This window comes from Dasypus novemcinctus, chromosome 23, assembly GCF_030445035.2.
Source record: "Dasypus novemcinctus isolate mDasNov1 chromosome 23, mDasNov1.1.hap2, whole genome shotgun sequence".
Classification (NCBI taxonomy): domain Eukaryota; kingdom Metazoa; phylum Chordata; class Mammalia; order Cingulata; family Dasypodidae; genus Dasypus; species Dasypus novemcinctus.
Genome location: NC_080695.1, coordinates 71,883,676 through 71,903,863, shown reverse-complemented (window position 1 = coordinate 71,903,863; position 20,188 = coordinate 71,883,676). Strand labels below are relative to the sequence as shown.

At 63.4% G+C, this 20,188-nt stretch overlaps 2 protein-coding genes across 16 annotated transcripts in view; one reads left to right on the top strand and one right to left on the bottom strand.

Annotated features, from left to right (window-relative positions):
- Positions 1 to 3,302, top strand: part of TSC2 (TSC complex subunit 2) — a 37,354-nt gene extending 34,052 nt beyond the window's left edge. For 8 of the 14 annotated variants that reach the window (XM_058286637.2, XM_058286634.1, XM_058286640.1 and 5 more), the window contains 8 exons: positions 39 to 114; positions 258 to 344; positions 1,055 to 1,241; positions 1,478 to 1,617; positions 2,542 to 2,620; positions 2,689 to 2,780; positions 2,852 to 2,950; positions 3,020 to 3,302. In XM_058286637.2, the coding sequence (XP_058142620.1) occupies positions 39 to 114; positions 258 to 344; positions 1,055 to 1,241; positions 1,478 to 1,617; positions 2,542 to 2,620; positions 2,689 to 2,780; positions 2,852 to 2,950; positions 3,020 to 3,172 (913 nt within the window). In that variant the 3' untranslated portion in view covers positions 3,173 to 3,302. The remainder of the gene's footprint in view (positions 1 to 38; positions 115 to 257; positions 345 to 1,054; positions 1,242 to 1,477; positions 1,618 to 2,541; positions 2,621 to 2,688; positions 2,781 to 2,851; positions 2,951 to 3,019) is intronic. The other 6 variants (XR_011647243.1, XR_011647242.1, XR_011647241.1 and 3 more) reach the window with 1 other exon arrangement.
- Positions 3,290 to 20,188, bottom strand: part of PKD1 (polycystin 1, transient receptor potential channel interacting) — a 68,309-nt gene continuing 51,410 nt past the window's right edge. The window contains exons 27-46 of one of the 2 annotated variants that reach the window (XM_058286631.1): positions 16,602 to 16,772; positions 16,154 to 16,297; positions 15,865 to 16,075; positions 15,639 to 15,765; positions 14,438 to 14,557; positions 14,284 to 14,336; positions 13,957 to 14,066; positions 13,795 to 13,885; positions 7,878 to 8,002; positions 7,599 to 7,801; positions 7,012 to 7,206; positions 6,780 to 6,919; positions 6,380 to 6,492; positions 6,025 to 6,154; positions 5,796 to 5,921; positions 5,541 to 5,715; positions 5,124 to 5,414; positions 4,894 to 5,028; positions 4,502 to 4,807; positions 3,290 to 4,407 (exon numbers count right to left, since the gene is read on the bottom strand). In XM_058286631.1, the coding sequence (XP_058142614.1) occupies positions 3,979 to 4,407; positions 4,502 to 4,807; positions 4,894 to 5,028; positions 5,124 to 5,414; positions 5,541 to 5,715; positions 5,796 to 5,921; positions 6,025 to 6,154; positions 6,380 to 6,492; positions 6,780 to 6,919; positions 7,012 to 7,206; positions 7,599 to 7,801; positions 7,878 to 8,002; positions 13,795 to 13,885; positions 13,957 to 14,066; positions 14,284 to 14,336; positions 14,438 to 14,557; positions 15,639 to 15,765; positions 15,865 to 16,075; positions 16,154 to 16,297; positions 16,602 to 16,772 (3,395 nt within the window). In that variant the 3' untranslated portion in view covers positions 3,290 to 3,978. The remainder of the gene's footprint in view (positions 4,408 to 4,501; positions 4,808 to 4,893; positions 5,029 to 5,123; positions 5,415 to 5,540; positions 5,716 to 5,795; positions 5,922 to 6,024; positions 6,155 to 6,379; positions 6,493 to 6,779; positions 6,920 to 7,011; positions 7,207 to 7,598; positions 7,802 to 7,877; positions 8,003 to 13,794; positions 13,886 to 13,956; positions 14,067 to 14,283; positions 14,337 to 14,437; positions 14,558 to 15,638; positions 15,766 to 15,864; positions 16,076 to 16,153; positions 16,298 to 16,601; positions 16,773 to 20,188) is intronic. The other variant, XM_058286632.1, reaches the window with a different exon arrangement.

Here is a 20,188-nt window from a genome sequence, read left to right as displayed (position 1 = left end):
AGGGGCAGCCGAGGCCCTCACCCCCCCGCTGTCCGCAGCTTCGTGTTCCTGCAGCTCTACCATTCACCCTTCTTTGGTGACGAGTCCAACAAGCCCATCCTGTTGCCCAATGAGGTGGGCCCCCCTGACTGGAGCCCTCAGTGCCCACGTGGGGCTTGCGGGAGGCTGCGGCCTGCTCGCAGGGGCGTTGGCGAGCTGCCTGGGTTGGGGGGGCCCGGGCCCGTGTTCCCAGCTGAGGCAGGGCTCTGTGACCACAGACCTTCGAGCGGTCGGTGCAGCTCCTCGACCAGATCCCGTCTTATGACACGCACAAGATCGCCGTCCTGTACGTGGGGGAAGGCCAGGTAGGCTGCCGGCCGCGTCCTGGGCTGAGCCACTGCAGCCTCTCCACGCACATGTGTGCAAGTCTGGGCCAGGTGCCATCTGGTGCAGGCCTTTCAAAGTGACAGGGACAGAGCTCTCCACCCCCACTTGGCCTGTTGGGGGCGGGGGTGAGGGCGGTGGGGCAGGTGGGGGTGGGAGGGTAGTTCCCCTGGGGGATGTGTCAGCTGACGCTTGAGCACCTTGCAGGAGGGTAGGAGAGCAGCAGGTGCGCACAGGCCGGGGGTGCTGGGGTGGGGCGGAGGGAGAACCGGGGACAGACGGCTCAGCCGGTCCTCGGTGATCCCGCGCAAGGACCCCGATGGGGCCGGCCGAGGTGAGCCGCTTGGTGGAGAGCTGGTTGCCGGGGGTGGGTGGGAGCAGGGAGCAGGAATTGTGTGGACCCTGAGAAGAGCCTGCTCCCCACAGGGGCGGTGGGGGCAGGGGCAGGGCTGCGTGCGCCGAAGAAGACAGCACCTGGGAGTGGGGCGGTGAGGAGAGGGCCGTCCCAGAGAGCACTGAGGCAGCCCTGCCTGCCCAGCCCTGGGAGCGAGCGGTAGGCACAGGGATGGAGCAGAAGCAGGTGCCACAGAGCCACAGCGTCACCCCACCCAGCGCCCCCGGACCTGTGCTGGAGGCCGGAGCAGTGGGCAGGCGCACTGCAGGCCCCGACGCAGCGCCCTCCTCCTCACAGAGTGCCAGTGAGCTCGCCATCCTGTCCAACGAGCATGGCTCCTACAGGTACACGGAGTTCCTGGCAGGCCTGGGCAAGCTCATCGAGCTCAAAGACTGCCAGCCTGACAAGGTGTACCTGGGCGGCCTGGACGTGTGTGGGGAGGACGGCCAGTTCACCTACTGCTGGCACGACGACATCATGCAAGGTGGGGCGGGCAGCAACGTCGCCCAGCGCCCCCCGCGCCGTCACTGGAGGGCCCGTGCGCTGCCCAGGCAGTGGTGGGGTCGCCAGCTCTGCCTCTGGGGGCTCCGCCTCCACCAGCCTCTGGGGAGAGCGCGGGGGGGTGGGCACCTGTCCACAGCACCCTGGCCCCGCCAGCACCCGCCTCCGCCTGGTGGAGTGGCTCAGCCCCGTCAGCCTGCGCTCTGCTCGGGCCCGCAGCCGTCTTCCACATCGCGACCTTGATGCCCACCAAGGACGTGGACAAGCACCGCTGCGACAAGAAGCGCCACCTGGGCAACGACTTCGTGTCCATCGTCTACAACGACTCGGGCGAGGACTTCAAGCTGGGCACCATCAAGGTGGGGCGGCGCCTCCTGGGAGCACCGCGCGGTGCCGAGGGCTCGCCTGGGCCAGGCAGCAGGCTGGCGCCGGAGCTCTTCTCGTGCGCTGGCCTCGGCGCAGCCTGGCAGGCCCCGTCACGGCTATAGGGCTCATGGGAGTAATGGGCCGTCCCCCAGCCCATGGGCTGCCTCCACGGTGAGCGTGCCCGTGGTGTGGGGAGGGGCCCGGCGGCTGTCCTGGGCAGGCCTTCAGTGTCACGTGTGCCAGCTCACGGGCACGGGCTGGCAAAGGCCGGTGCAGGGGCTCTGTACAGTTGATCCCTGAGGTCAAGGGCCCAGAGGAGACTGTGCCACTGGGACCCTTGGGCAGCGTCCAGGGACAGGAGATAGGCTGCAGTGGCGCTGGCTGCCTCGGGTGCGCAGCCGTGCAGCAGGGGCGAGCGTGTTGGGCTGAGGGGTGCGTGCAGTGGACACTGCTGAGACCGATGGGGTGCCTGGGTGGGCTGGTCACAGAGGGGCTCAGGTGCGTGGCCGGGGGTTGGTCGGGGGTTGTCAGCACGTGGAGGGCATCTCCGCCACGGTTGGCAGAAAGCCCTAGAAGGCAGCTGGGCGGGCCAGAAGCTGCCACATGGACCAGAGCAGGGGCTGGTCAAGGGTGCTGGAAGAATGGGCTGGGGGTCCCAGGGAGGAAGTCCCGTGCTGGCAAGGGGTGGCACTGAGGCAGGGCCCTCCAAGGACAATCAGAGGCCGAGACCAGCCAGCACGGGCACTGCTGCCCTCACCTCGCTGTCGGCCTTCGGCAGCTGTGGCTCTGACAGGCGGGGACAGCATGGGGAGGTGGGTCGAGGTGCCCACAGGCCAGTGCCCTCTCCGAGCGCTGGAGGACGCAGCTGAGCTGTCAGGCACCACGACCTGGAGTGACGTCTCCACCTGTCTGGGCAGGGCCAGTTCAACTTTGTCCATGTGATCATCACGCCGCTGGACTACGAGTGCAACCTGGTGTCGCTGCAGTGCCGGAAGGGTGAGGCTCAGGGCAGGAGGCGCCGGGCGGGGGTCAGGGCGCCAAGCTAGCGCACCCTGTCTCCCCAGACATGGAAGGCCTTGTGGACACCAGCGTGGCCAAGATCGTGTCTGACCGCAACCTGCCCTTCGTGGCGCGCCAGATGGCCCTGCATGCCAACGTGAGTGGAGGTGCCCGAGGTGGGAGGGGTGGGGCTCAGGCCAGAGGGGCTCAGGACCCCTGTCCCCCCAGATGGCCTCCCAGGTCCACCACAGCCGCGCCAGCCCCACTGACATCTACCCGTCCAAGTGGATCGCCCGGCTGCGCCACATCAAGAGGCTGCGCCACCGGGTAGGCACGGGGCGGGGAGGGAGCCCAGGGGGAATGTTCCGGCAGCACCTGATGCCTCTGTCCCCTCAGGTGCGGGAAGAGGCACCCTACCCGAGCCCCAGCCTGCCCCTGCTGCACCCTCCAGCCCCCACCAAGACCCCGGCCGAGCCCCCGCCCACCTACGAGACCGGCCAGAGGAAGCGGCTCATCTCCTCGGTGGACGACTTCACGGAGTTCGTGTGAGGCCGCTGGGGGACTGCGCCCCCGCACCCTCCCCACGCGGCTCCAGCTGTTTGCGGGACGCGCAATAAAGCAGCCGCTGGGCCCCTCGCCGCGTCACACACAGACGGAGGCCAGGGAAGCAGTCAGCCAACTCCTTTATTTGACTTTGTTCCTTGTGGGGAGGACACGGGGCAGGATCAAGGCTGTCCCGGTGGGGGGCAGAGCGCTGGGGGCCTCATCCAGCCCCCTGTGTCACACACACACTGTCACACAGTCCCCAGGAGCCAGCCCCTGAGGAGGAGCTCCTCCCGTCCCACAGCCCTCTGCCACAGTCTTGCCCACTGCTTGCCCAGAGCCCGATGCCAGCAGGCCTGGGGCGGCGGGGAGGGCGGGGGGCTATGCCCTGTCCTAGGCAGGCTCAGCTCTACTTTGGGGAGGAGGAACCTAACTTCAGCCACCAGGTGCCTCAGCCCTAAGGGAAAATAGTGGCATGGAAAAAAATACACCTGTACCCCATCCGAGACACTGGCACGCTCAGCAGGGTGGCAGCGAGGGGCAGGGGCTAATAACTTAGGAGGACCTCGGGGGCTGAGGGACTGGCCCAGCCGTCCCTGCCCCTGAGGGCTTGGGAAATAAATTAGCGTCTCGCAGGTCCTCAGTCCAATACTGTCAAGCCCCCCTCCCGGGGGGTGGGGCCTGGCTGCCCACGCAGCCACTTTAAAGTGCTGAAGCCACAGGAGGTGGCGGGCGCAGCCTGCCCCGTGGGGCCAGTGCTGCCCGCTCGGCCTAGGGCGGGGGAGTAATACTGCTGGGGGCCGAGGCCCCGGCTAAGTGCCGCTGGGGTAGACCTTGTTCCTGGCCCGCTGGCCCGGCCTGTTGGGGCTGGGGGCCAGGCCCATGGCTCGACGGGCACGGGCCAGGTGGCCAGGCAGGCCCGGGGAAGGGCCCTGGGCCCGTGGGGTGGGGGCGTCACGGCCCCGCAGGCGCTGCAGCTGCCGCTCCAGCTGGTACACATCCTCCGTGGCCTGGTTGAGCCGATCGAACTGGGCCAGCAGGGCCTCAAACACGGCCTGCAGGCGGGAGGGCTCGGGCTCCACGCGGGGCCCCGGCCGCTGCCCATCCAGCTGGCTGGAGGCGGTGGAGGGGCGCGAAGCATCCGAGCCCGCACTGGGTGGCACCTGGGGGGGCGACTTGGAGTCCCTGGATGAGCGGGAAGGCATGGGCTCCACGCCCTCGAAGCGCACTTTGTGGCGGAACTGGGGGCGGCACAGGGGCTCGGTCAGTCCGGCAGCGCCCTGGGCCCGCTGAGCCCAGGGCGCGTCCCTCTCCCCCCCGCTGGGCCGTACCCACCTCCTTGACCTTGCTGAAGCCGAGCCAGAGGCGCAGGCGGCGCAGCAGCAGCTCCACCATCTCGTAGTCCTGCGGCTCCCAGGCCGGGCGGTAGAGCTCGCCGCGCAGCGCGTGGTAGCGCCAGCGCAGCAGCACCGCGCCCAGCCGCAGGGCGCCGCCCAGCCGCAGCGCCCAGAGCCCCGCGCACAGCAGCGGCGCCAGGCGCCAGGCCTCGGCGGGGCACGCGGCCGGGCCCCCAGCGCCCGGGCACAGCACCAGGAGCGCCCGCGCCGCGCTCTGCAGCGAGTTCACGCACGCGGAGACCAGCTGCGGGCAAGGCGGGGTGAGGGGTGAGGGCGGTGGCCGCCGAGCCCCGCGCGCTCCCGGCCCGGCCCGACGGCGCCGCCACCTACCAGGACCACGAGCTGGGCATAGGCCACGGCGAGGGCGGCCAGCGCCAGGGCGGCGCCCGCGAGCTCGGGCAGGGCGCGGCCCAGCGTCTTCCCCAGCACCGACCACTGGCGCACGAAGCGGAGCTGCTGCGCGGCCTGCGGGCAGAGGGCTCAGCAACCGCCCCGCGCCCCTGCGCCCTGCGCCCCGCGCCCCAGCACCCCGCGCCCCAGCGCCCCCGCGGGGGCCTCACCTGCACCAGCAGCAGGAAGAGCAGCGAGGCGGCCAGGCCGCGGGCCGCGGCGCTCAGCTGAGCCACCTGGTCGAAGCTGGTGAAGCGGCGCGGGCGGCCGCGCACGAAGCGGGCCCACTGGCGGTCGGCGACGCCCAGCTGGGCCAGGCGCACGAGCGCCGCGGCTGCCGCCAGCGCCACCAGCAGCCACTGCGCCCAGGGCCCCGGCCGCACCGCCCGCGCGCGCCCCTCCCGCCGCCAGGCCCTCGCCTCCGCCGCTGCCAGGTACACCGCGAAGAGCAGCAGGCACACCTGCGGGGGGCGGGGTCAGCGCAGGCACCGCCCCGGGGCCGGGGCAGGGCGGGGGCCTCACCGGGGGCGGGGCTCCCGTGGGCGTGGGAAGGGGAGGCCAAGGGGCTCCGCGGGGGCGGGGCGTACCGACGTGAGCAGCGGCAGCGAGAGGCCGGCGCTCAGGCGCTGCAGGGCGAAGGGGCGCACGGTGAGCGCGGCCACCGCGCGACCGGCCTCGGGGAACTCGAGGCGCAGCGTGACGGCGGCGTGCAGGCCCACGGCAGGGCTGAAGCGCGTGAGTTCCACGAACACGGCGCGGCTCCTGCGCGGGAGGGGGGCCGCATTGGAGGAGCGCGAGGGGCGCGGGGGAGGCGCGGGGCGCGGGGGAGGTGCGGGGCGCACCTGCTGTCGATCCAGTGGTGGCGCCGCAGCCAGGCCAGCCGCCGGCGGCTCTCCTGCAGGCTCGCGCCCAGCTCCTGCACGTAGCCGCCGCCGCCATACACAGCACAGGTGCCCCAGTGCCAGGCCCTGCGGGGACCGGGGTGGGGGCGTTGCGGCAGCGCCTGGGTGCCAAGGGGACGGGGGCTCCTCCTCAGCGCGACCCCGGGCCCCACACTCCCTCGACGCTCACCCCAGCAGGTCGGGGGCCGTGTAGGCCCAGGTCTCAGAGCCGTTGCCGGCCGCGGCCTCCCAGCCCACGCCGTAGGTGCTGGTGCTGAAGCCTCCGGGCGCTGAGCAGAGGTGGGCGCCGGGGCACAGGGCTGAGAGGCAGAGGGGCGCGGGCGGTGCAGGGGGGCTCAGGACTCAGGTGCCCACTGCTCACCGCCCAGCCGTCTTCCCCCCGCCCCCGGCAAGCATGAAAGCCACGTCCCAGTCTCCTCCACCTTAAAGGAAACAGGCAGAGCAGACAGGGCGCCGAGCCCACCCAAGCCCAGGAGAGGGTCCTTTGGAGAAGAACCAGGGCCAGGGCGGGTGCCTCCACTCACCTTCCTGCAGCCGCACCTGCCGCAGGCGCGGGGGCCCCAGCTCTGGGCTGGACTGGTTCCCATGGACGTAGGGGAGGAGCACATGGGACATCCACGGCCAGAACTCATCCGACCTGCCCAGGCCAGGCACACGGTCACAGACCCCAGGCCTCGGGCCCCCCACAGGGCCCGGGGGCCACCCTGCAGCCGGGGATGGGGCCTCCTGGGCTTCTCCAGCTTGGGCTGCCGTTGTGGGGCCCCGTCCAGGGGCCGTTTGCTGCCTGCCCTGCTCTCCACCCACCCAGGATGTCTCCAGACAGGGTTCCTCCACCCCCAAGGGCAGGGCCACCCCCCCCATCGAGCCCACTGGCCAGAAGCAGGCAGGCTGGGGGCAGCACCCGTCCTCAGGCAGGCCGCTCACCGCGTGATGGCCAGGAAGGCCCGGCTGTCCAGTCCCTGTTTGATGGCACTCTGCAGGTGGTAGGCGTGGCCGTGGCCCGAGGCGTCCCCGTAGGTGGCCAGCAGCGTCACCAGCAGGAAGAGCATGTACACCAGCAGGCTCTGCGAGGCGGAGCCGCGTCAGCACCAGCGCCCAGGCCCACTGGGGCTCCAGGAGGACGCGGCAGCTGGCGCCGCCCCGGGCCTGGACTCACCCGCAGCATCCCGTGCAGCCTCTTGACCTTGCGGGCCTCCTCCTTGGCCAGGAAGAGCGCAAAGCCGTGGGGGGGCCGGACGCGGGGCACGCGCTCGCCCACCGGCGTCACAGCCAGGCTGTCCAGCAGAGCGTCGTCCTCGTCTGGGTGCAGCCGCTTGGCCACCAGTGAGAAGTACAGGGCTTCCAGCAGCACCTGCGGCAGGGCTGGCTCAGAGGGGCCCCCCAGCCCACTCCCCTGAGGCGCCCCCCACAGCCCGCTCCCCCCGAGGCGTCCCCCGCAGTCTGCTCCCCCGGAGGCGCCCCCAGCCCACTCCCCCGGAGGACCCCCCCCCCAACCCACTTCCCCGGAGGCGCCCCCCTAGCCCGCTCCCCTGGAAGGCGCCCCCCAGCCTGCTCCCCCGAAGTGCCCTCCCAGCCCGCTCCCCCGGAGGACCCCCCCCCAACCCACTTCCCCGGAGGCGCCCCCCTAGCCCGCTCCCCTGGAAGGCACCCCCCAGCCTGCTCCCCCGAAGTGCCCTCCCAGCCTGCTCCCCCGGAGGCGCCCCCCCCAGCCCATACCCCCAAGGCGCCCCCCAGCAGGCTCACCTTGAGAGGCTCCCAGCCGAGAAACGAGGCCAGGAAGCTGGTGCTGCTGGACAGGATCCACATGACGCTCACGCCTGGCGGGAAACTGGCGCCCACCCAGCCTGACACCGCCACCGCTGAGGCCACCAGGAGCAGGCTGAGCCCGTGGGCCAGAGGCGCACACCAGGCCGGCAGCAGCCGCTTCCGCAGACCCTCCACCAGCCCTGGGGGGCGGAGGACATGTGACCAGTGGTCTCGAGGGAGGGGGTCGGGGGTCCACCCTGGGGCCACTGAGCGTACCTGTCCCGGAGATCCTGGCTGGCGGAGGCTGCTCCCAGGTGAGTCCGGGAGGGGGCGGGGCTTCATCCCCCATCCTCTGTGGCAACGACAGCAGCGTCTCTGTCCTCTCCCCAAGGGCACTCGACCTGAGGGGTGGGGGCTGTGAACTCCAGCCCTGGGGGGCGGGCAGCAGCGGGCCCTGTTGCCACCAGCCCCCTTTCCCGGGCAGCACCGAGGCGGTGCCCAGCATCCTAGACCCCTGCCTCCCACCTGCCCGGCCACCCCCAAGTCCAAGCACAGGCACCTCCGCCGGGTCCCAGGGCATGTGGCCAGGGCGCACCCCAAACTAAGGCTACATCTAGAATCTTCCTGAGCTCTACTCCAGAGTGGTTTTGTACCCTAAAATCACAGTCACTTTGAGACTTTGAGATGAGGAAGCGAGAAGAAAGGGGAGGAAAAGCACAGGGCCATGCGCTGAGGAGACTGGGGCGCCATGTAGCAGCACACAGCTAAAGAGAATGCGCCCCACAAAAACTAAAACTTTAAGGAAGTATTAAAGAGAATGGGCCCCCCGCGGTACGAACTTCCAGGTTTGTCTGCTTGTGTCACAGGGAGTAAAGGACAGTGTTCTTGTCCTTGGAATGGATGGTCCAGCTTTGAGCAGGATGGACAGCCACTATCTGCAGGTGGTGGGCAGAGGTGCCCGGCTGCCCCCTGCGGGGTGGGCCGTGGAGCGCGGTAGCCACACAGCCCTGAACCTGGAGGCACCTCCAAGCTCACGCTCCTCCAGCCCTCCACAGACACTGCCGGCCCCGCTGCACGCAGGACGCTGCCGGCTTGGGCCCGGAGGAACAGGCCGTGGGCCAGGGCGCACAGGAGGGGGAAGTGCCCGGGAATGCGCGGGGCTCCCTGCCACCTGCAGCCTCTTCCCACGGTGGAACTGGGGTGCCGTGGAGATGATGGGGTGACTCACGAGGCCCAGCCCAGAGAGAGACTGCTGCCCGGCGCGCCCCTGGGCCCTTCACTCTGGGGGGCCCTGCCAAGGCACAGGGACGCTCAAGCAGCCCCGTCTGGTGGGGAGGCGCTGAGGCCCCCCCATACACAGCCAGCTAGGTGGCTGGAGGCCCCTGGACGTGGGGCGATGGGTGACGCAGCACCCCAGGTGGGGGCACCGTGGCTGCTGCAGGTGGGCCAGGCCAGCAGGGGCGGATGTTTCCAAAGCAGATGGGACTTGTTGAAGGCTTGCGCGAGAAATGATGCAGAAAGAGTAAGGACAAAGAGCTAAGAATAAACTCAAGGTTTCTGTCCTTGATGGTAGAGGACAGGTTGGCCGTCTTCTGAGATGACAGATCGGGGAGAGCAAGCCCTGAGTGGGAGACACGGCACTGGGCTTGGACAGGGGGCACAGGGGCCGTGGCCCGGGTCTCGGGAAAGGCTGGAGGATCGCGGGGGGACAGGTCACAGGCGTCCCGGGTGTCCTGATCACAGAGGAGTTCTTAACTGATTGGCAACTTCTACACGAAAGTAGGACCTTGTCATGGTTGTACAACAGTTATGCAAAGGCTGGCTGCCTTTGCAGATGATTCAGGAAGCTTTCCCTTTTTCTGTGTGTTCTGGAACAGTTCATGTATCTCAGTAATTTTGGTTGCTTGAAAATTAGGTTAAAAATAGTGAAAAAGTGGATATTAAAATAGATCTGGAGGGGAAGCGGACTTGGCCCAGTAGTCAGGGTGTCCATCTACCACAGGGGAGGTCCGTGGTTCAAACCCTGGACCTCCTTGCCGTGTGTGGAGCTGGCCCATGAACAGTGCTGATGCACACAAGGAGTGCCGTGTCACGCAGGGGTGCCCCCACGTAGGGGAGCCTCATGCACAAGGAGTGTGCCCCGTAAGGAGAGCCGCCCAGAGCGAGAAAAGCCTGCCCAGGAGTGGTGCTGCACACATGGAGAGCTGATGCAGCAAGAGGACGCAACAAAACGTGACACAGATTCTGGGTGCCACTGACACAAGTGGACACAGAAGAACACAACGAGTGGACACAGAGAGTAGACAACTGGGGGGGGAGGGCGCGGGAAAGGGGAGAGAAATAAAAAAATCTTAAAAAAAAAAAAAAAAGTCCTAAATACACTCAAAGAGTTCAAAGAAAACATGGACAAAGAGCTAAAAGAAATCACGGAAATGCTCCGTGAACACGGAGGTATCAAGTGAGGCGGACATGGCGAGAACGCCGCAGACTTCGGCCCATGGAGGGCTCGAGCAGGCTGGAGCTGGCAGAGGACGAACCAGACCTGAAGACGATGCCGTCTGAGGGCAAAGAGAGCGAGAATGGGGGAAATGAGCAGAGCCAGGGAGCTGTGGGCACCGCCCAGCGCAGCAGGGGACGCTGCAGGAGCGCGAGAGAGGGGGGCAGGCAGGATGGTCAAAGGATCAACGGCCGGCAACTTCCCACATTAAACAGAAGACGTGAGTGGACACACCCAGTCTTCAGACAGTGTTGATCCAATAGGCCCACAGCGCCCTAGACGCAGCCATCGGCTGCCAAGAAGTTGGAAAGCCACCCGAGAAGCAGCGCATCGTCCTGCAGAAGGGATCAGAAATGCAGAGGACCCGAGGGCCAGGATGGCGGCGCAGGGAACGGCAGGTGCCCCACCCGCGGGGCCCCGGGGGAGAGGGGAAGCCGTGGAGACCGAGCAGGCAGGTCGGCCCCCAGGGGGGCTCCCCCGGGTCAGGGAGCTGCGGGGCACACAGCCAACTCGGGGGGCAGGAGGAGCGGTGGGGAGTGGAGCCGGGGCGCAGACCAGGGAAGGAAAGAAAAAGGAAAGACACCAGCATGCTGAAGTGGCCCGAGGAAGGGGCGCAGGGCCCGGGGCTCCACGGCCACCACCCCAGGGGCAGGACCGGGCCAGCGCCGGGCAGGGCTGGCCGTGCCCCCGGCCTGGAGAGGCGGCCAGGCTGTCGGACGCCCGCCCGGCAGAGCAGGTGCAGCTCAGCCCACAGGGCACTGGGGTCAATCCTCGTACCCCCTAGAAAAAACGCCTCGTCAGGGGATAAGGGGGTGAGGAGAGGCGAGAGGGGAGCCAGGGAGCCGCCAGGCATCGTCAGCCCAGCGGGTCCTGGCGGGGAGCTAAGGGACAAGCAGCCTCCTGGCAGGGAACTCAGACTGAGGGTTTTTTTATTCTTTATCTTTCCCTCTATCCCTGGGACCTATCCCGTGGAGGGTGGGCTGCAGGGTGACGGCAAGCACCGGCAGCCTGGGACAGCTGCTAGTGGCCTGGGGGGCCTGTTTTGGGGTTTTGTTTTTTTACCCCACTTTCTCTTCTTCTTCTTCTTTCTCCTTAGGATATTTTTCTTTCTTTCCTTTCTCCCCTCTTCTGTTGCTTTTCTTTTGTTCCACATTCTCTTGGTCATCATTTTCTTTCTTCTCTTCTTTCCAGTCTTTCATTCTATTTTTTCCTGTTTCTTTTTTTTTTATTCCACCTTTTTTCATTCTTATTCCTTTTTATTTTTTAATGATTTCACTCATTACATTTTTCTTTTCCTGGTTCCTTTTCCATCTTTTTTTAATTGTTGCTATTTTCTCCTCTTCTTTCTTTCCTTTTTGTGGCCTTAATCTTTTTTTGGGGGGGACACAGACAACTACAAGGATATAGAAGAAGTGGAACCAAGTGTCAAAGAGAAGACCCCTTCACACAGAGACGGTGGGCTGAGGCCCTGGAGCAGGAGGAGAAGCGGACCACCTGGATGAGCCCGTGCAGGGGACAACTCGACACCCACAAGCCCCCCGGACGCAGGAGGCCCGCCCAGGTGCAGGAGCACGGAGGAGCAGGCGGAGGCAAGGTGGGACTCCTCAGGGACGCCCTGCAGAGAGGACGAGTCAGCGCAGTGATGTGAAGGATGCGGAGGAAGACGGAGGCCGGGAGGCAGGAGGCCGGCGGCTCCGAAGGACTGACGCAAAACCCTGCCCACCGCGGACCCGGGCCAGCTCTGCAGCACGAGGGTGGGACAGACATTCCCAGATAAACGGGCTGAGGACGCTGTCACCACCTGAACGGGAGTCGTGCGGGCTGAGGCGAGGACCCCAGGCCCTGAAGCCACATGGAGAGAGAAGGCTCTCCAGCAGGGGGCCGGCCTGGCGGTGCCAACGCCAGGGCCGCCGCGCCGCTCACTGGGACTCCACTTTACTTCCCACAGGGGCTCAAAGGCAAATGCATAAACCGTACGGTGAACCGTGGTTTTTGGCTCGTAACGTGTAACTGTGCCACCTGTGACAAGAACGACACGAAGGTGGAGGCGGAGGGGCGTGGGGACGTAGTTTACGGAGCTGCCGAAGTGACGCTGGGGTCATGGCAAAGCGACCTCTGTAGCATGAGGTTAACGTTAAGGCCCTCGGTGACCACAGAAAATGCAAATCCAAGGGACAGGAAGCGCGGGACAGGCTGGGGTGCGTGCGGGGCACGGGGAGTTCATAAAAGGCGGGTGCAGAGCTCTGTGGGGCTTAAGGGCGAGTTCCAGCGACGGGGGGCGGTGAGGGTGCTGCCTGTCGTGAACGGGCTTCACCCCACTGCGCGCCGTCCTCGGGAGGGGCCGGGGGAGATCTACGCTGCGTGAAGTTTCCACAATTAAAGGAAAGATAAAGGCAGTCGCCCCCAGGGGTTCCGAGGGAAGGGAGAGAGGAGGACAGGCGTAACATGGGGCGTTTGGGGGACCCTGGAATGGTCCTGCGTGACCCTGCAATGACGAGCCAAGCCATTACACATTGCGTCAAAGCCTATAAAACTGTGCGGGGCAAAGTGTAGACCGTAACGTGAACCACAGGCCAGGTCGGCTGCAACGCTTCAGCAGGTGTCCCCCAACTGCAACAAATGCTCCGCGCCCAAGAAGGCTGCTGTGCGTGGGGAGTGGGGCAGGGCAGGGGCGGGGTATATGGGAATCCCCTAGATTGTCAATGTAATATTTTTGCAATCTAAAGCTCCTTTAAAAGTTGGAAAAATAATGGATGGGGGAAGTGGCTGTGGCTCAACCAACTGGGCTCCCGCCTACCATATGGGAGGCCCCGGGTTCGCGTCCCAGGGCCTCCTTGTGAAGGCAGGCTGGCCCGCGTCCGTGGAGAGCTGGCGCGGCAAGATGACGCAACAAAGGGAGACAAGCAGAACGCGCAGCAAATGGACACAGAGCAGACAGCAAGCAAGTGGCGGGGCGGGGGGTAAAATTAAAAAAATAATGGAAGGAAGAGAGGGAGGAAGGGAAACTAAAGGGATCATGATAATTGAATGTAATATATGATGCCAATTGAGATCAAAAAATGGAGGAGGAAAGCTCAAAAGGACCTACTGGGACAGAGAGAAAACTGGGACATAGACCGTGAGCTTTATATCAAGGTTAAGTGTCTTGAACTCGATAATTCACTTAAGGCGATCATAGGAGTGAATATCCTTGCTCCTAGGAAATGCTCAGGGAGTGGCGTGTTCAGTGAGCGTGTGCAGCTGCTCTCCAGTGTTGAGCGCAAGAGAGCAGGCAAGAGAGTAAGACAGCGAGCGAGAGAGCGAGCAAGAGAATGAGAGAGCGAGAGAGCGAGAGAATGACTGCTGCAGCCAACAGCAAATGTTCGCTGTGGGGATCTGGTATCTGTGGGGGGTAGGGGGCAGTTCTCTTTGTAGATTTTTTTTTTCCAACTGTCCTGTAAGTTTAAAATTATTTCAAATATAAAGTAAAAAAGTCATCTCAGACTGAGAAAGACCGAGGAGGGGTTGCCCACAATCGTTTCCGGCCGCTCTTGGGTGTAAGCCTCCTTTCCTCCCTGGCCTGGCCTGCCAACCTCGCCCGAGGGCCCCCTCCCTGCCCAGCCAGCCCTGACAGGGGCTCGCGGGGCAGGCCCCCCGCTGCGGGCAGAGCGGGGAGCAGGCGTGCCCCGCGGCGTGCCCCGGCCGCTGCGCACTCACAGGCCGGCGAGCAGGTCCGAGTCGCCCTGCGTGTCCTGCGTGGGGGCCAAGCTGCTGGCGTCGGCCAGGACCTGGCGGATCCAGTCTTCATCTGCAGGGGGGAGCGGATCAGGGTGCGGTTGCCCCAGCCACCGGGACCCCCTCCAGGCCCAGCCCGCGCACCTGGCACCGAGAAGCTGTCATCCTCCAGGCCCCGCGGGCCCCGCGCCAGCTGCTGCAGGGCGCTGCCCATGACGGACGGGTGGTTGAGCAGGTCCGGCCAGCTGAGCGTGCTGTGGGGACACGGTCAGCACGGGGGGCCGGGGGGACATGCCTGCACCCCCGACGCGCCTGGGGTCCCGGCACACGCTCACACGGACACGCGCGGGTTGGAACAAATGTGTCTCGGGATGGCGCGTGACAACGAGAGCTCAGCCAACGGCAGAGGGGACCCCGCGGGGGCCGGGCACAGCCCACCGCACCTGGCCCACGTGTTCTCTAGGGACCCACCTTTTAGAGTCATCCAGGTACAGGTTGCTCTTCACTTGTCCTGCGAGGGCCTGCTGGGAAGCACGGAGGGCCTCTCAGAGCCGGCGGCATTGCGCCGGGGGCGGGGGTGGGGGGGGTGGGCCCGCACCTGCCCCCAGGCCCCCGCCAGACTCACCTGGGCGCGGAGCCCCGAGAGCGTGAGGAAGGAGCTGTCCAGCCCCGATGAGTCCAGGAAGCTGTCCTCGTCCAGCACCTGCCCCCCGGGGATGGGGGTGGCGCTGGGGCCTCCGGCCGCCTGCGGAGAAGGCAGGTGCTCAGCGGGGGCACGAGAAGCTGCCTCCTGAGCAGACGGGGCCTGCGCGGGGGCTGTCCGGCAGAACATTCTAGAACGAGGGACACGTTCTCTGCATGGGCTGTCGTGACAGCCACATGGCCGCCCAGCACTTGCAGGGTGGCGAGCGCAGCTGAGGATTTCTAACAAGTGTGAGTAAAGCACAGACGGCCGAGTGTGGCCGGCGGCTGCCGTGCTGGCCTCCGGGGACAACTGCCCTCGGTCACGGCACACGGTCATTCACGGGCTGGGTTTGCTGTGTGAATTTTATGGAGATTTTCTGCACCTAAGATCATTAAGAATGCCCGTCTCTGGTTTTCGCATCACAGAGCGAGTCAGGAGGTGCTTCTGGTTTATGGAAACGTCTCTTAAGAACATTAATTCTTCCCTCAGTGTTTGGGAGGATTCACCAGTGAAGCCGCCTGGTCCTGGGCTTTTCTTTGTGGGTAACTTTTATTTTTTTATTTATTTAACCCCCCCGCCCCTTGCGGCTTGCTCGCTGTCTGCTCTCTGTGTCCGTTCGCGGTGCATTCTTCTCCATCTGCTTGTCTCCCTTTTGGTTGCGTCATCTTGCTGCGCCAGCTCTCTGCAGGTGCGCAAGCCATCAGCTCTCCGCAGTGCATGGGCCAGCTTTGCCTTCACCAGGGGGCCCCGGGACATGAACCCAGCACCCCCCCATATGGTGGACGGGAGCCCCATCAGTGGAGCCACAGCCGCGTCCCTGGGAGTAACTTCTAATTACTCCTTTAGTCTCCTTCCCTGTCGTAGGTCAGTTCGGATTTCCTCCCTCGAGTCAGCCCAGGTCGTTCGTCTTCCTGGAGGTGGGTCCCGCTCCGCAGTCGTCCAGCTGCAGGGCCTGGGGCAGCGCCCCCCCGTCCCATTCCCATGTTCGGTGCCCAGCCTTGCTCTGCTCCCTGGCTCTGTCTAAGGCTCTGCCGTCCTGTTGCTCTTCGCAGAGAGCCACTTTTGGCGCAGCCAGTTCCCTGTCCAGCTGCAGCCCTGGGCAGTGACACACGGGGCCCGCCCAGGCCCGGGGCCCACCCACCTGGCTCCGGGACATCCGGAAGAGGAAGAGGACGACCAGGTAGACAGGGTAGACGAGCAGGCTGGACACCAGGCCCGCGGCGACCGCATCGACCGTCAGCGGGACCAGCCCAGACACGGGCCCCGCGCTGCATGGACAGAGAGACCGGGCGGGGGGGGAGGGGTGCCGATTAGGCGGGGAGGGGCAGGCGGGGGGCGGTGGGGGCCTCCCCGGGCCGGGCACCCACCTGGAGGCGGCGTCCGCCACGAGCCCGTACCACAGGGCGTTGGCGCCGAGGAAGAGGCACGTGAGCAGGACGCAGCAGGTGGCCCTCTGGACGCGCGTGAAGCGGCTGCGCGGTGGCCGGTCCCAGATGGAGAGCCAGATGTGCTTGTCGAAGAAGCCGCGCTGCAGCTCGGCCACGAGCAGGCGCCGGACCCGCCGCAGGGCGGCGTCGCCTAGGGAGGGGCGGCGGGGGCTGCAGGCGCTGCGCGGGGGGGCCTCCCCGCCCGCCCCGGCCCGGGCCCCCGCCTTACTTGCTGCCAGCACCTCCTTCTCCACCAGGCCCCCGTGAGCCTCGGCGTCCACCGAGAGCCAGTCGTTGACCAGGAAGAAGGTGCTGCGGGCGCTCTGCAGGTCCCTGACGATGACATGCTGCAGGAACCAGGCCGGGCTGAGCCCTGCGGGAGGCGGGGGGGCTTTAGGGCCCTGGGGGGAAGGGGGAATGGGGAAGGGGGAAGGAGGAGAGGGGGGAAGGGGGGGAAGGCCTCCGGGGGAAGTGGGAGGGCCCTGGGGGGCATTAGGGCCTTGGGGGAAGGGGGAGGGGGAGGTGTTAGGGCCCCATGGGGGAGGGGAGGGCCCCAGGGGGAGGTGGGGGGAGGGGAGGGCCGGGGGGGGGGGGGGGTGTTAGGGCCCTGGGGGGAGGGGGGGAGGGGAGGAGGAGGGGGGAGGGGGGATTCGGGGGCGCCAGGCGGGGCGGGCCACCTTTGTTGTCATGCCACACGCGGATCTTCCACACGCGGCCCAGGCTGCGCGGCGTGGCGATCTGGAAGACGTCCAGGCTGTTGCGGCGGAAGGCGCCCTGCCCGTCCAGGTGCCGGTGGCCGCTGCGGCTGGCCGCCCCGTACAGCACGATGCCCACGTGCGCCGTGGTGCCTGGGCGAGAGGGCAAGGCACCGCGGTGAGTCGGCGCGGGGCCCTGGGCTGCACCTGTCGACCCAAGCCCCCTCCGCGGGCACCGGTGGCCTCTCCGTACACGCAGCGCAGTGACCACGGTTTCTTAAACACCAGTCCCCCACGACGTGACACCAACTCTGGTTCCCGGCAGGGGGACCCCGCCACGACCAGGGTGCTGGAGCGAGAGGCTTCAGGGCCAGCGCCACGGCAGCCTTGCATGACCGGCAAGACCTGGCAGCGGCAGCTTCTCAAAGCCCCGAAGGACAGGGGGAGGACGGCAGGAACCGGGCGAGCGCCGCGTCAAGAAAAAGGGTGCGGCGGGCCTTCGAGGCCCCCTGGCCGGTGCCTCCTCCAGCCCTCATGGCGTGGGCCCGGCCTGTGCTCTGGCGTGGACCCCTGGTCCAGGTTCCGGAGGAGGCAGAGTGACCCTGCGCTCGTGGGGGAGCTCGTATGTCCAGCCGGTCTGCCTGGGGTGGCCTCAGGGGCTCGCCGGCCCAGAACCTGCCCTGAGCGTAGAAGGCGGTGCACAGAGCTCCGTACAGATGCTGGAGGAGCGGTTAGGTGGCCACCTGGGCAGGGGACAGGGGGCTGCGGCTGCAGGACTGTGCGGGGCCCGGGAAGAGGGGCCGTTTGGAACCGTGTAACTGGATTGCCAGGCCACAAGCACAGGAGGACTAGGGCCAAGGCCCTGTGCTTTGGCCTCGAGCTGTTCTTTAGACTCATCATCTGCATATGCACTGGAGGTGGAGCCCCCACAGGCCCAGCTGCAAACACTGGGAAAGAGGGATTGTTTTTATTTTTGTTAGCACCTGGTAGTCAAGGAAAGCTCTGTCATAACACTAGCTAGCTAAAGTCTTAAAGAACATACGCCTCAGAACCTAACTTCCAGCACAAACACATTACTATATCAAAATGTCCAGGTTTCAACAAAAGATTATGAAACACACAAAGAAACAGGAAGTGATGGCCCAGGCAAAGGAGGAGATGAAAGCATTAGAAACCAAAAAGGAGGAGAAGAAATGAGAAATGAGAAACATCCTCAGCATGTTCAAGGAGCTAAAGGGAGGCATGGAGGAAGAACTAAGGAATATCAGAAAACCAGCAAACGAACAATAGGAGACTCTCAATGAAGACACAGGCATTTTAGAAAGGAACCAAATACTGGAGTTGAAGACCATAAGAATTAAATGAAAAATCTCCCAGAGGGTTTGAACAGCAGATTGGAACTGGCAGAAAAAAGAATCAGTGAACTCAAAGGTAAGGCTCTGAAATGCTTCAGGCTGAGGAACAGAAAGAAAAACCGTTTTTAAGCGAACAGAGACTAAGAAACCTGTGGCCTTGCTTCGTGTACCGTGTACGCATTATGGGAATCCCAAAGGAGAGAGAAAAGGTCTAGCCAAAGAAAGAAGGCAGAAGACGTCCCCCGTGTAACAAAGGACACGAATATGCACGTTCAAGAATCCCAACAATCCTGGACAGAATAAATCTGAAGAGAACATGCCAGGCACAAGGCCAACCTGCCGGACGCCAAGGACAAGGAGAGACGCCTAAAGCTGCAAGAGACGAGCAGTGTCACGTATAAGGGAATCCTGACAACTCTAAGTACTGACTTCTCCATCAGAAACCATGAGGAAGAGAAACCGGCATGAAGACGAGGTATGCCAAGAAGCATTTCAAGATGGAGAACACGGAGGACGGTGGGAAGATGGTGACGGGCTGGCAGACAGAGCTGAGCACTCTCAAAAACAACCGAGAAAGAGGCGAAATGTGTCTGAGGGACCTGCTTTAGGGGTGAGCAGACAACTCCCAGGAGGGTGAGGGGCAGCGTCGAGGAAGCCAAAACGATAACCGTGAGGTACCAAGCTCCCGGGCTCCCCTTCCCACCCCCAGACATTAGGCTGGGAAAGCTTAAGGACACAATAGATGACGTAATACAGTACATCACCTTTACAGTAATAACACTGAATGTTAATGGATTGAACCCCCAATCAAAAGACTGATAGAATGGATTGAAAAATGTGAGCTGTCTATATGTTGTCTATAGGAGACCCACCTCAGACAGGAGGATACCACCTGGTTAAAGGTGAAAGGTTGGGAAGTAGCTCGAGCGATTGGGCTCCTGCCTACCACATGGGAGGTCCGTGGTTCAATTCCCAGTGCCTCCTGGAGAAGACAGCAAGCTGGCATGATGGGCAGGCATGGCGAGGTGATGCGACAAGATGATGAGACACAAGAGGAAAAACGTAACGAGAAACCAAACAAAGCAGGGAATGGAGGTGGCTTACACAATTAGGCACCTCCCTCCCACATTGGAGGTCCCAGGTTCAGTTCCTGGTACCTCCTAAAGAAACACAAAAAATAAACAGACACAGCAAGTACAAACAACGAGGGGGTAGGGTGAAGTAAATAAATAAAACAAATCTTTAAAAAAATGAAAGGTTGGAAAAAGGTATTCGATGCAAATAGTAACCAAAAAAGAGCTGGAGTAGACCAGATAAATGTAAAACAGCAATATTATATGAACAATAATTAGTGCAACTAGCAAATTGTCCCTGTCATCAGTATTCTGCAAGTTTCTTCATACAAAATAAACACTTTTAATTGAGGAGGACTGGAGAAGAGATATATTTTTAGATACTTCATTTTTCTTTAACCTTTCCTTATGCATACTTGTTAATTAAAATAATCCATCAATAATGATTTAGCATGACTATTATTGAAAAAGGTTTTAAGTTTTTCTGCCTCATAAAAATAGGAGTTGGCATATTGTTATCTGCTGTGATTCATTCCAATAAGATGTGAAGAATTCCCAAATGGGAATTTGATTATACAGAAATGGCCTAAATGGAAATTAAATAACTAAACCAATTTTAAAAAATTAAACCATGGAGGCAAGAAGGCAGTGGAACGTAATCTTTAAAGTGCTGAGAAGAAACAAGGGGCAACCAAAAACGTTAGTAGTTACTTTAAATATAAATGGATTCAATTCTCCAGTCAAAAGGCAGTGATTGGCAGAGCAGACAAAAAGCATGCTCCAATTATGCTGTTCATAAGAGATTCACCTTAAATTCAAAGACACAAGTAGGTTAAAAATGAAAGGACAAAAAAAAAAGTACATGCCATACAAGGAAACAAAAGTGGGCTGGAGGATCTATGCTAGCAGATAAAAGAGACTGAGTCAAAACCTGTTAGGAGGGACAAAGAAGGCTGCTATATACTCGGGTAAAGGGGTCAATTCAAGAAGACGACGTGACAATTATCCAAATATATGCACCTAATGGCGGAGCGCAACATGCACAAAGCAAATATTGAGAGAGCTGGAGGGAGAAGCAATGGTTCTCCACTGACAGGAGGAGACCCCACCACATCCCTCTCAGCGGTGGGTGGGCCATCTA